Source organism: Sebastes fasciatus, chromosome 1, assembly GCF_043250625.1.
Source record: "Sebastes fasciatus isolate fSebFas1 chromosome 1, fSebFas1.pri, whole genome shotgun sequence".
Taxonomy (NCBI): domain Eukaryota; kingdom Metazoa; phylum Chordata; class Actinopteri; order Perciformes; family Sebastidae; genus Sebastes; species Sebastes fasciatus.
In genome coordinates, this window is record NC_133795.1 from 25434329 (window position 1) to 25448414 (window position 14086).

The following is a 14086-nucleotide window of genomic DNA, read 5'->3' on the forward strand; positions in this document are numbered from 1 at the left end:
TTATTTCTTGTGATTATTTCTTGTGATTGTGATTATTTCTTGTGATTATTTCTTGTGGTTGTGATTATTTCTTGTGACTGTGATTATTTTGTGATTATTTCTTGTGATTATTTCTTGTGGTTGTGATTATTTCTTGTGACTGTGATTATTTTGTGATTATTTATTATGGTTGTGATTATTTCTTGTGATTGTGATTATTTTGTGATTATTTCTTGTGGTTGTGATTATTTCTTGTGATTGTGATTATTTTGTGATTGTGATTTTTATTTTGTGATTATTTCTTGTGATTGTGATTATTTCTTGTGATTGTGATTATTTTGTGATTATTTCTTGTGATTGTGTTTATTTTGTGATTATTTCTTGTGAAATGTAATTATTCATTAATATGTAATTTCACTTTGGCAATAATGTAACCTGAACATTCATGCCAATGAAGCTTATTTGAATTTGAATTTGAGCCAATAAAGTGCAGGCCAGGAAGATTTCACATGGGCTGGTCCAAGAACCACTCAGGGGGTGTCCATGGGAACATGATGGACAGACAACACACAATTTTATCAGAAATAAATACAGCGTTGAAATTTGGCTTAGGAAACATTGGGCACAATTTTCAGGCTTTTGTGCAGTGCCCTGTAGAGGAAAACAGAAACAAAAAATGCAATTGCGCTTGCTCTTTGGGTCCCAAGGATGTGGAAAATAGCCATGAGGATGTGGGTGATTTTATTCTTGGAAGTTTAACTTTTTTTTGTTTCATACGCCACTGAGCAACTTTCATAGGAATGAACAGGGCCCTGGGGCTCCAAAGCTGTATCCATTTCTCTTTGCAATATCATTTTCCACTTGTGCAATTTTGTTAATAGTTTGTTTATTGTCAATACTGTATATACTGCTCATATTTTTATACTTCCTTCTATTTAAATGGTTCATATTTTGTTACACTTTGTTTAGCTCTTTTTTTTTTACTGTGTTAGCTGATGCTTCTAGTATTTTTGCACTATCCCCTTTGCTGCTTCACACTGCAAATTTCCCTACTGCGGGACTAACAAAGGAATATCTTATCTTATCTTTATAGGCTACATCCTTGTTCTGTTCTGTTGAAGTAAGAAAAGCTCATTCTAAATCCCGTTGACATTTGTAACTACGCTAACACCCAAACATGCAGCCTTGGAACACAACCTCTCTGTACTTCACTACTGTAGTCTTTTTAACTGATCTCAACTACCCCTGTAACGTTTAAGTAATAACAGTTTTTTTCTGCTTAGATTTGACAGAATAAATTTGTAAGGTTTTATACCCATCTGTCCCCTAAACATAAACTGTAATGCCCTTGATTTCATATCTCTTTCAATAACTGAGGCCTGAAGCAAAGCCATTTGTAAAGAAATGTTTGGCCAGTATGATAACATGAACACAGATGTCATCAACATGTTGTATTTTTGTTGCACAAAATCCCTTTCTGTGATATACAGGCAAGATGAACAATGGATTAAAAGATTTAGTGTACACTGTGACAGATAACACCAGGTTAATACATTAGATATATGCAAATGGAGTTTCTTTAACTACTGCTGGTATACAGTATGTCCAGCAATGTGGTGGATTTATCTAACAAGACATACAACATACAAGGCTTCCAAAACAGAAGAAAGAAACTCAAATATAGTATTTTAATTTCCTTCAGAACCCGACAAGTACATTCTCTCAAATCTAAACCAAATCAGTAACATAAGACATAATAGATGATGGCTAAGAATACATTTTATAACAATAATCACAACTACAGATCGTTCATTATAAAAATATTTTTACAGCATCTACTTTATAACATATTCTATCTGCAATAATGAAGATTGATTTTCATCATAATGACGCATAATTGTTGTTGTTACATTCATAAAGAGGAGCTTACGATATACTTAAAGTGCAGTAAGGCATTGTAGTATTTACAATGAGGATTAGTCGCCTGTTCTTTTGGTTGAATGATTGATTTTGTCGCACATGCTGTGTTATGATACTAATGAAAAGGCTTCCGGTTCAAAGCCTCAGCATGCAGAGTAAAGTTAAACAGAGGTTGAGATAGATAGGAGCAAAACAATTTTTTTAATCTTAACCTTATAATCTGACCATCATTTCCAAAAATGTGGTTTGAAAAAAACAATCTTTTGGTTCATGACTGAACCCAGAACTTTTGCACAAATTGTGCCATGTCATGAAGAAAGAGGCAATCATCTTCACTCAGAAGCGGACAGAGCCACTAGTTTCCTCGGGGCTGTCAGAGTCACTTCCTTCGCACAGGGATTCCTTCAAGAGAAAGAAAATGTCACTGAAATTCACAAATTAATGCCTTACAGCAGCAAATCCTATTTGAGGAAGCTAACAGCTTCCCGGGGGGGCCCAGGAGTCTTAAGTTCCTATTTGGAAAATGAGGTCATTCTTTGAATCCCACATTAGTGGAGACTCTTTAGCACATTATCAAGAAGTGATTAATTAATAATCACATTCTGACCCTATGTATGATTGGCTCCTATCGTAAGCACACTAAATATTATGCAATAACAATAAAATCAATACTCAAATGCTCTTAGATTTCCTTCATTAATTTCCCCATTTAGAAATATATCTAGGTGTCTAACAAATACTATCATCAAAGAGTTTACTGAAGTTGATTTCATTGTCACAGCTATTGATTAAACTACCAAAGTATCGGTCGTGTCAAGAAGATAGGCCGCTAATTGCGAAATCTGGTCTGAGATCTGTAAAAACTTGTAAAAGCTCTTGTGAGACTTGCTGCCTGACGACCAATCCTAACCTTCACTATTCAAGGTCAATGCCTAACCTTAAGGGCAATGACTAACCTTAACCATTCAAGGTCAATGCCTAAACTTAAGGTCAATGCCTAACCTTAACCATTCAAGATCAATGCCTAACCTTAACCATTCAAGGTCAATGCCCAACCTTAAGGGCAATGCTTAACCTTAACCATTGAAGGTCAATGCCCAAACTAAAGGGCAATGCCTACCCTTAACCATTCAAGTGCAATGCCTAGCCTTAACCATTGGAGTCCAATGCCTAACCTTAACTATTCAAGGTAAATTCCTGACCTTAACTATTCAAGGGCAATGCCTACCCTTAACCATTGAAGTTCAATGCCTACTCTTAACCATTCAAGGTCAATGCCTACCCTTAACCATTCAAGGTCAATGCCTAACCTTAACTATTCAAGGGCAATGCCTACCCTTAACCATTCAAGTTCAATGCCTAGCCTTAACCATTGGAGTCCAATGCCTAACCTTAACTATTCAAGGTAAATTCCTTACCTTAACTATTCAAGGGCAATGCCTACCCTTAACCATTCAAGGTCAATGCCTACCCTTAACCATTCAAGTTCAATGCCTAACCTTAACTATTCAAGGGCAATGCCTACCCTTAACCATTCAAGTGCAATGCCTAGCCTTAACCATTGGAGTCCAATGCCTAACCTTAACTATTCAAGGTAAATTCCTGACCTTAACTATTCAAGGGCAATGCCTACCCTTAACCATTCAAGGTCAATGCCTACCCTTAACCATTCAAGGTCAATGCCTAACCTTAACTATTCAAGGGCAATGCCTACCCTTAACCATTCAAGTTCAATGCCTAGCCTTAACCATTGGAGTCCAATGCCTAACCTTAACTATTCAAGGTAAATTCCTGACCTTAACTATTCAAGGGCAATGCCTACCCTTAACCATTCAAGGTCAATGCCTAACCTTAACCATTCAAGGTCAATGCCTAACCTTAACTATTCAAGGTCAATGCCTAACCTCAACCATTAGAGGCCAATGCCTAACAGTAACTATCTTGCGAGAGTTTCTCTAGTTTGCTCGTTCCCTTCTAGCCATTACACAAAGAATCAGTGTCTAATAGGGCTTTCTTGATAAGGCCGCTGAGATGAAAGCAGCTTTCGTTCTAATTAAAGTGCAAAGTTCATGGAAGGTTAGAGAAACTCAAAGACTGAAAACCATAAAAATACACCACTGTGACAACAGATTGACATGGGTTACAATGACATGAGTTGAAGTGTGGGAAAGAAAATGAAGGGTTGCCTAACATGTACTGAATCTCCAAAATACTCACAGACAGCAGCTTCCTATTCGAGGCTGTAAAACAGGTTTAGAGGAAGTGGAGAAAGAGAGAGAGAGATATAGAGATGTGGAGAGGGGCTGAAGCACTGTATCCACAAGGCAAGGCCAACAAATACACAACACATACGAATATGAATATGCATTTTTGAAAGTTTGAAATCTGTCATTTGTGTATTATGTGAATTTTCTCAAATTGCTCTCAAATTATTCCCAAATGGATTTCAGTTTTTAAAAAAAATAATGGAATCATCACTGTAGATTTATGGAGGTTATGTATAGCTAATAATGTGTACATTATCACTTGTAACAAAATACAGTACAAGATGTCTTTGATGTTTGTGTGTCTTTTGTATCCCATAAAGTTAACTCAAAGAAGTAGACATGCCGTTCTGCATATTCAAGCCGGAGACAGCCCAGTGGGGAAGCAGAGGTCAAGCAAGACAAACATCTGACTTTGGAAACAGACAACGTAGAAAGAAGAGAGCAACCCATTCAAGATCCAAACATGCCCTGAGAGAGAAAGATAGATAGAGAGATGGATTCCATGATGTACGTAATTTCTTGACACAGACACTAAGATCATCGAGAGGATACACAACTGAGCCGAGGTAATGCCAAACACAGGGTTACAACTGTGGTGGGGGGTGACTGATTAAAGTTGACTGTGACTGATTTAGAGGGGGAGCCTGTAACTCTGGCACTAACTTGGCTTTGCCGTCCCTCTGGCATCAGAGCTGATGGGGTGGGGGCGAGCGGCAGCCAGGGCTGGTTGCCCGCGCTGTAGAGCCTGGGACGCTTGACCTGGTCGTGACTGGACAAGGGCGTGTAACTATTCCGCCGATGTATGAGAGAAGAGTCCCTCGGGTTTTTATCCTGGTAGGAGATGAAATACCGCAAGTGTTAAGGAACATACAAACACCCGGGGGGGAGAAGTAAGGGACACCTGACCAGACACAGCCAAGCAAATTAGCCGTCCTCTCGACGTCGATCCACAGCAACAGGTGAAGCCGTTTTAAGCGACAGACGTTGTTCAAACCACGTTATTCCACCACACAACACAAAATATGAATGAACTGTAAGCACAGCTCTGATTGCACAGGACAGACAAGACAAACACCGGCTCCAATCAAGATTAATAAAAGATTTAAAAATGGGACTAATAGCTCAAACACAGCAGTCTTTCACAGAGTTCACATAATCTTAATATCAGGATGCAATAGTAATGATTAGATCAGCCAAGCAAGGTAGCAGGATCAGCCATTGCCTCCATCAAGGTAAAAATAACCCCAAATTAACAACCGACTTATCGTTCATTAGTTCGCAGCTCAAGCCAGGCTGATTCTTTAAGGTTAAAGATAAAAGGAACACAACAAAACAAGGATACAGGAAAGGGAGTCAAGGCAGCAAAGCCTCACACAGGGGATGAAGAGCAGACTTAACAAACAACCAGCCTATTGGATTTTGGATTAGATGTGGAAATTTGCTGTTTTGAATTATTAAAGTGTAAGTAAACAATAAAACATAATTTGCATAATATATGACCACATTTGAAGCTTTAATTCAACGCTGAATGCACACGTATGCAACAATGCGATGCTTCAGCTCGATCCAGAGCGACTTACGAGAGGCCGGTCTCGATGTGTGTTCACTGCCTCCACGTTAAGATAAAACATTTCCACTTTACAACCTAGGAGATAAAAATAAAATGCATTTAAATAAAACATGCATATTATGAGGGGGAAAAAAGAACATTGAAAGCTAAGGTAAAGACCTACCATATGCAACAGGGGTTAACTTGAGTACTGTGTGGAGCGGACATTTCATGTATGGTAGATCTTCTATGGGATGAAGAAGAGAGTAAATGTTATCATCTGCTGGTGTGATGTAGTATGTGTATATGTGTGTGTTTGCTCTATCTGACCTGCACTCTTGTCCAGGAAGTAAGCTAGCAGACAGCGCATCACAGCCTGGTGGCAGATGACCAGCACGTTGCCCTGCCTCTCCAACTCCATGATAACCGGCTCCAAACGTTGGACAAGGTCTTGGTAGGACTGAAAGACAAAGAGGATAGACTATTTAACCTCACTGCACAACGCCATGTTTTTAAACAAGTTTTTACTGAAACATACAGTAAGTATGGAAGGAGTGTGTCAGGTCACCTCTCCTCCTGGGTAGCGATAGTGGTACTTATCCTGGTCCCTCAAAGCAAACTCCTCTGGGAACGTGTTCTCGATCATCTCGTAAGTCATCTCCTCACACACACCCTGGACAAGGAAGACAGAGCATTTAATGTCAAAAGCACAAGTAAAAAGGTGAATGGAAGATCTTTCACTGCACATAACAACAACAACAACAAAAACGCTTCCATTCATTTTTAAAATTTCTGCCAAGAAAACATGACTGCAGGATTTAAATATAGTCCACATAGAGATTATAGCAGCAGTATCTTTTGACAGGAGAATGCATTGATATTTATGCCCGGTATATTGTCTATAGAGTACCAGGTGTAATCAATTTTTTTTTAATATTTCGTCCCAATGAAGTCCCTGTGAGGTTTAAACCGATTGGCGTTATAATTAATATGCTCGACTAAATAAAGGTTTCTCTTCTTGTGCTACCTCAGATTGTCTTTTCTGTAACTAGTATGTTTTGAAACTTTGGTTTTCTTGAGGCCTTTAGTTTCTCCTCAGGATGTTGCTTTATGTTTGAGAAGGAGCTAAGGCACTGAAATACTTCGTGGCTTTGTAGCTCCTTGTACCTCTACACTGAAGCCCTTTTCACTTTTGTATTGTGCAGTGATGGAATGTAGCTAAGTACATTTACTCAAGTACTGTGCTGTACTTAAGTACAAATTTGAGGTACTAGTACTTACTTGAGTCACTTTCTACATTTCAGAGGCAAATATTGTACTTAACTCAACTACAATTATCTGACAGTTTTACTTACTAGTTACTTTACAAATTCAGATATGTGCATGCTGTAATGGAAATTATAGTATTAAAGGTTTATTTGCATGCAATCTGAATGAAATGTCTTCTTATAGTTTTGTAATCTTTAAGAAACAGATGTTGTAAGCTATCAAATGAAATACATTTACAGTATAACACTGCAGAGCATGGGGAAAAGCAGGAATTATATGGCCCTGGGTTATCAGTTCACCTATGTGTTAGATGTCACCCATGTGTTAGTTTCCCTTTTGTTTAGATCCCATGCTGTGGACGATGTTGACACCTGGCACGGAGAGGTGTTTTATGGTTGTCTGTGCTACTTTATAAGGCTGTATATAACTCATTGCAGGGAACTCATTCACTAGGAACAATGCCATGCGTGCATGCATTAAAGATCTTTAGGAGAATTGATTACAAATATTGTGTTTGTGCATTGTGTTGCCTATTCAATCTGGACAGCTACTGATTTTAAGTTGCCACGACAATGCAAAACATACAAAGAGCTTATAAAATATGATGTTTTGTCATAAATTAATCTACCCAACGGTATATACAAGTACAACTGAAACAATTAGTCGATTAATCATTTTCTAGTAGAAACCAAAAGTACAAGTCTGCACCTGAAAATAAGCATAATAGGTCCTCTTTAAGTAAAAGATCTGAATACTTCCTCCACCTCTGGTATTGTGTTACGTACGGTCAAGACGCTGAAGTGTCTCAGAGAAACATACAAAATATAGTTTCTCTCTATCTAAACCAGAACTCTATGAATCTGAAAAAATTCATAGAATTGTAAAATGTGGTAGGTTAGATGATGAGGGTACTGACAGCATCAATCTCGTTGAGTATCTTCCACTGTTCATAAGGGACTCCCAGCTCCTCCGCTGTCTGGATGGTTCTTCTCAGTTGGCTCGTCCACACTTTCAGATCTGCCATTTTGTGCTCCTCAATGAAATCTCGCAGGGCATGGGCGAACTGGGAAGTGAGACAGACGGAGAAAGGTTTCCAATCATCTATGCATCATTAATTCCTTATAAAGGTTATGACTCGAGTGCTCATAATATGGCAGATAAGTACACCTAATCCCACTGAGCTGATCTCACTGAGAGAGGCTTGTAATTGGGTTTTCAGAAGACGCTGCTTTTGCAGTTCATAAAATGAGGATTGTGAAAGAGAACCTGTTTCCCTCCAGGAGAAAGCTCAGAGTCTCCTCCGATGCGGCCTTCAACGTTGTGGTCGCTCTCTCCGTGCCGACACAGGTAGAGAGAGTGAGAGTGCACGTGGATGTTCATGAGATAGTAGACAATCTTGCTCTGGATGTAGTCCTGCACCCGGTTCACCAGGAAACGCCGGCCCACGTTCATCACCTTGATGAACGATAGGTCCCTGCAGGTGCCAATGAATCAGTCAAATGGTTGTTTACTGACACCATCTAGTGTGTTTTTTCTGAACTGCAACTATAATTCCACAAAATGATATATGAAGATGTAAGTAATTTTACTTCTTGGTTAAAAAACATTCCAAAATAAGCAAAATAATGTTTAAAAAACACAAATAAAAGCAGATTAGTTCTTACTTGTCGTAATCATCAGGATCTAACGGTTGGTAAGTGACCTTGTAGCACTCAATTCGTTTGAGGAAATCTCCCATGACTCTCTCTCTGTGTCTCTCAGGGTAGTCTGGACTGGACACTTTCACTTCCTGTTAAAGGCATTCAGCACATTCAAACAATGTGAGTGAGCACGGCGGTGCTCACATAACACTGTAGAGAGTGTGAATATTAATAGATGATGGGTTTGAGCCAGACAACAAGTCACAGTCAAACCTTTGAGTCTCGTTGGTGACATGAGATCGTACCAGAATATTAGCAGCAATGACCTCTGGGTCGTCACACACCGACTCCACGAAGAACACCTGTTGGAAAGAAGGCAGCTCATGAGGTCAACATGTGCAAAAGCTTCCTGTAATTGAATCAACGCCATGGGTCACATTATCAGCCATGGACTTCATGATGGAAAAATATCCTAACTGCTTGTTCTATCTTAACTTAAGTTTCAAAGATAGGAAAACTACTACCTTCCTATTACAGAAGCAATTCCAATGTCCTATCCTCAGACCTCCTATCTTATCTGAATTTAAGAAATTCAAACTATAATTGTAAACAATTGGACGAGCTGTAAGATTATCAACGGCTCTCATTTGTCACTTAATAGCTGCAGACAGATCTGCAACCTCAGTCTGGAAATCATCCTTAGCAAAAACACAAAGTGCTTTGTGGTCTGTACGACCACTGGCAGAGCCTCAGGCCTCCTTGTAATTCAAAATGAATCGTGTTGGCAGTTGATATATATACCCACTAATACATGGTCCGGGAAATTTAAAGCTCTTGCCAAAATTAATTGTGATATTATTGACATCTAATGATGAGTGCATTTCTTCCCTCATGAAACATTTACAAAGTGTATTTTTTTTAGCTGTTAGTCTTCTTCTCTGCATTTAGTGATGTTACGTTTCTTGTTGCATTACTGGAAAAAAAAAAAAGCCGTCAATGAGTGGAATAGCATGAAACTGGAAGCAGGGGTGAGTATTGAGTTCCACTCGCATGTGCGTCCTCTAGCATAAGTAGGAGATGCAATCAAAACATTGCTCCAGAGTGCTACTACTGGTCAAAAACTCTACAGGGTACCTCTGAGAGTATATCTAAACTAAATCAATTTATGCTTAACCGAGAATGTTCACTGACTTTTTTGCTCCTTCTCTACTTGTGCTTCTGTTGCATCACACTTAAGGCTATAGGTTACAAATGCACATGATGATGTCTTAAAAGCAGCTGACTCTAAATAGTCATGGGAGATGAAGGCCAAATTAATGTGTCATTATTTTTCAGCCACTTATGGCCACAGTGGCTGCTGCTGTTCAGAGAAAGTTACATAGTCAATAAATAGCAAATTCTAATTTTCACCAAAACCCAAGAGGGAAAAGATGAACTAATTGCAAAATATGAACATATTATGAATTTAGCCAGTCTTACCTTGAATGAATTCTCCTTCACAAAAGCTAGAATGAGGTCTCGCCGTTCTCTTGTTGTGTTTGTTGCGTCAAACACCTAATAAAAGGAACACAACGGGGGGGGGGGAACACATTCCTCATGTAGCCTATTAATGTGGGCGTTCTATGGTGAAACGTTTGAAGGACAGATCAGGATTAAGCCTGTCATAATGCCAGATGTGTTTCTGTTCTGGATATATTTTAGCTTTTGGAAATGAGTCAACATTGAGACATAGAGAGACAGCAGCAGAGAGGACTCACCGCGATCTGACCTCCCTCCGCCGACAGGTACGCCTTCACATCCTGCAGAGCTACCAGAGCACACTGCCTGTGGGAGAGAGAGAAAACATGGAAGCAGTCCTCTATAAGAGCCTACTAAAAGCCCCAATCATAGACATTTACATTGCATGTGTGTCCGTTACTGAGTTCGGCTTTCATTGTGACTATTCTTTTGACAGAAAAGTAATATTTTTGGGGGTTGATTTAGTCTACCTGCAGGGCAGGTGGATTTTGTCAACTTTTGACAGAGCCAGGCTAGCTGTTTCCCCTTGTCTCCCGTCTTTATGCTAAGCTAAGTAACAGGCTTGACGAGAGCAGTATCAATCTTCTCATCTAACTTTTGGCAAGAAAGCGAAGAAGCTTATTTCCCAAAATGTCACTATCTCTTAAACTCAGGAGGACAATATAGATTTGGGACAATCTAGTTCTGTTTTGTTCAGTAAATCCCATCCATCTGGCCCCCACTTCTCATCTAACTCTCGGCAAGATAGCGAAAAGGCGTACTATTCCTTTAACCCCACCCAGCCGATACCGCCAATAGCAAGAAGACAAACACTTTATTACAGCTACTGTTTGACCCAGGTTGGATATCATGAAACACCCTGGCGGGCTTTTGTCAGCTTCAGAGTGACAGCGGCAGCTTGTTTAATATCTAGGTCACGATTCAGCACTGTCATTCTGTCAAGAGGCTGTCACATTTTCATGGTAGCCATGAACGACAAACTCCATTTCAATTACCACTGCTGGATAAGACTGTGAAGGAAAGAGACGGTTATATATCTTTTTGGTTGATCTGAATACAAACGAATAACAACAAGAGTTTAGTGGTGATACTTTGTCATCTGGTGTGTCTGTGAGTGTACATTAACTATAGATCAGGGGTTTAAGGTAGTTTGAACACTGCGCTGACCCCGGCTGAATATCGACTGTTGGCCCAAAAACAGCTTAGTCACTGATGCAGCCAGTGGAGGCTTCAGAATACCAAACAGAGCCATGTTGACTCTATGTCAGACAGTAGAGATGCTATAGCTTCTCTTACTAATAGATAGATAATGTCCTCTGTAATGACTGAACAACATCACACAATGAGCACGTTTGTTAAAGTGAAACTTACTTCCTTATTTTCATGGCTTCTTCATTGTCATGGCGGAAGAAATCATAGGATTTATAAGCTCTGACAGCCTCTCTGCGGTACACGCCCAAGTTAAACACTGCAAAACGAACAACACATGACATTAACACTCAACTGATGCTAAATTTAGTCTCCTATTCTGAGATACCTTCACATACATTTAAATGTACATATGTCAAACGGGGTTGCTACATACAACAATACCAAAGAACGTTTAGACCATCATTGCAAAGTATTTGAAAGTAAAAAAAAAAAAATACTGTTTCACCAGTAATTAACATCTTATATATCTTAATACCCTGATTTTATAACCCTCGATGAATTATTGGCAAAGACCTTTTGATTCTCCTACAGATATTGATAAGGTTGTTTGAATGGTTTTTAGATAAAAATCTGATTTAAAATATTGATTTAAAACTACTAAATACAGTACTAGAGTTTGTAGACCACAAAATACTCTACATTTGATTTAAATATGGCACCCATATACAGTAGCAGAGAATAGTTGAAGACAAGATGGCCATTATAATTTAAAATATGTGCAGTGACCCATTATGCTTTTGTGCTTGCCCCCGTTCCTTTAGTGTGTTGTATAGTTGTTTGTGCATATCAAAGGTCTGCAAAGTTATAAACCCAAAGTCCACTCCAAAGGGAATTACTCTCCCCCACAGAAGCACTGCTCCTGAACTGCCTAAAAAGCTTTGATTGAAGTCCTGCCTTTTCTTCTGTGAAACGTGGTGATGTCACCAAGTAAGACATTTGCATAACCGCTAGTTTGGCATGCCCTCGAACAAAGCTAGTTAGAGCGGAGCTGGAGCGGAGTCCGAAGAGTTTGGTTCGGTTGACCAATCACAACAGTGGGCCAGCTGATGGAGTTGGGGGGGGCTCAAACAGACAGAGGGTAAAAAGAGGTGCTGCTGGTATGAGAAAAGTAAAGTGTTTTTTGAACATTAAAGCATGTAAACATGAAAATAAGCTAAATAGGTCCCCTTTAATTTACAGTCGGGATAAATTGACTAAGACTAAGACACTCAGAAGGAAAACAGGTCATGTCAGGTACTACCTACCTTTGGTTGGGACTCCGATCCAGTTGAGATAACGTGTGAGTTTCTTTGACATGTAGGTCTTCCCTCTTGCAGGCAGGCCGATCATTACGATCACCGTTGGAGAATTTGTCATATAGGAGGCCCATGCTACACAGGAGACAGACATACATTTTGTCAAGCACATTAATAGAAAACGTACACAGTTTTATGGAGATAATGTCTGACCCTCCAATGTTAATCACCCTGAGAAAAGATAACAACAAAAAATACTGCATATCAGGCAGAGAAATTTAAGTAATATAGTTGTAAACTTATTGTCTTGGAACAGTTTGGCTGTATTTCAACATAACCAATGAAAATGCTGTATCAAAAGTGCATTTTGTTGCCATCTTTGCATGATTAAGACAAAATAATAACTAGGCCATGTGTGTACTGGTAAAAAAATAAAATCATAATATATATATATATATATAGTGCACTGGGATCAAGGACAGGATCTGAAGAAATTAGAAGAAGAAACACCCTGGGAGAGAAAGGCAATTTCCTCAAGAACAGTGGAAACCACAGGTGTCACACATGGGTTTTTTTTCCGCCTAGAGAAATTCACTTTTTTTATTTCTGTCTTTTGCAGGCTGGAGTCTATTAGTCATTTAGCTGCAGTGTCCCAGAAAGGTGATAATCCACAGTGAACAATACAAGGTGTTATGTTACACTGGAGTGCACCTGTGTGGACTCATAAAGTAGTCAGTCATGCATGTTCAAATGTAATTATTGTGTGGAAACTTGGACTTTTACTTACAGCATTTCTTCTCATTCATTCTCAGGTCTGCTTTCTTGGATTCTGCAGAGTTTGCAGAACCGTTGTCTATGTTGATGTTCGACATGTTGAAAAGTCTTGTTTGAGTCAAAATCAGCTCTCTCTTGTCTGTCTCAGTAGGGCATTGTCCAAGCTGGTCTGGAAACAGAGGAGTCAGATAAATGTAGGCCTATAATGCAGCCTATTATACTTCCATGCATATAACAGGATCTTGCAACACAAAGCTATGGATCCTCTATAAATATGTTCTGACATGGCTTTCTTTAAGTACCCCCGGTAGCATCAACCAGAGGAGCAAAAGGATGCCACATCATCTCTTACTAAAGGAGAAGAAATCCGCTTGGCTGAGCTCACTGGGTATTTACAAAGCCGCATCATAAGAGCAAGCAATGATTTCGTCTCTAACCAGGGTGACTGAGTTCATGCGACAGTATAAATCACATGGAATTGATGACATAATAGTCTATGCAGGACGCATCATAAGCCTATTCATTTGGTTTTTTTAATTTTTTTACCTGGTCGGTAAGAAAACAATGAGTCCTGCCGGTCTGGAAGCTTCAGCCTCGGACGTGGATCTCACGACCTGTCGGACCGAGAGTTTGCGCCCTCCTCTGCGGCCGGAGGAGCCAGTGTGCTCGGCCTGTCCTTGGTGCGGAGGTGCCTCCTCGGCCGGCTGGTGTCCTTCCAAGTTG

The 14086-nt window shown here is 39.5% G+C and overlaps 1 protein-coding gene across 4 annotated transcripts; it reads right to left on the bottom strand.

The window, feature by feature from the left end:
- Positions 1–1653: 1653 nt before the first annotated feature.
- Positions 1654–14053, bottom strand: pfkfb2b (6-phosphofructo-2-kinase/fructose-2,6-biphosphatase 2b). Of its 4 annotated transcripts, none has more exons than XM_074639792.1 (16): positions 13910–14053; positions 13377–13532; positions 12599–12724; positions 11514–11610; positions 10382–10448; positions 10104–10178; positions 8930–8986; positions 8649–8773; positions 8251–8458; positions 7901–8047; positions 6284–6388; positions 6046–6175; positions 5900–5962; positions 5747–5811; positions 4830–4997; positions 1654–2301 (listed from the first exon to the last, which is right to left on the bottom strand). In XM_074639792.1, the coding sequence occupies exons 2-16, from the start codon at positions 13459–13461 to the stop codon at positions 2236–2238; spliced, it is 1584 nt and encodes a 527-aa protein (XP_074495893.1). In that variant the 5' UTR covers positions 13462–13532; positions 13910–14053; the 3' UTR covers positions 1654–2235. The 4 variants fall into 4 exon arrangements, with proteins under 4 accessions (XP_074495893.1, XP_074495901.1, XP_074495909.1 ...); XM_074639800.1 differs by lacking the exon at positions 4830–4997 and adding an exon at positions 4117–4139 and having other exon boundaries at positions 2097–2301; positions 13910–14050; XM_074639808.1 differs by lacking the exon at positions 4830–4997 and having other exon boundaries at positions 2097–2301; positions 13910–14050.
- Positions 14054–14086: the final 33 nt, after the last annotated feature.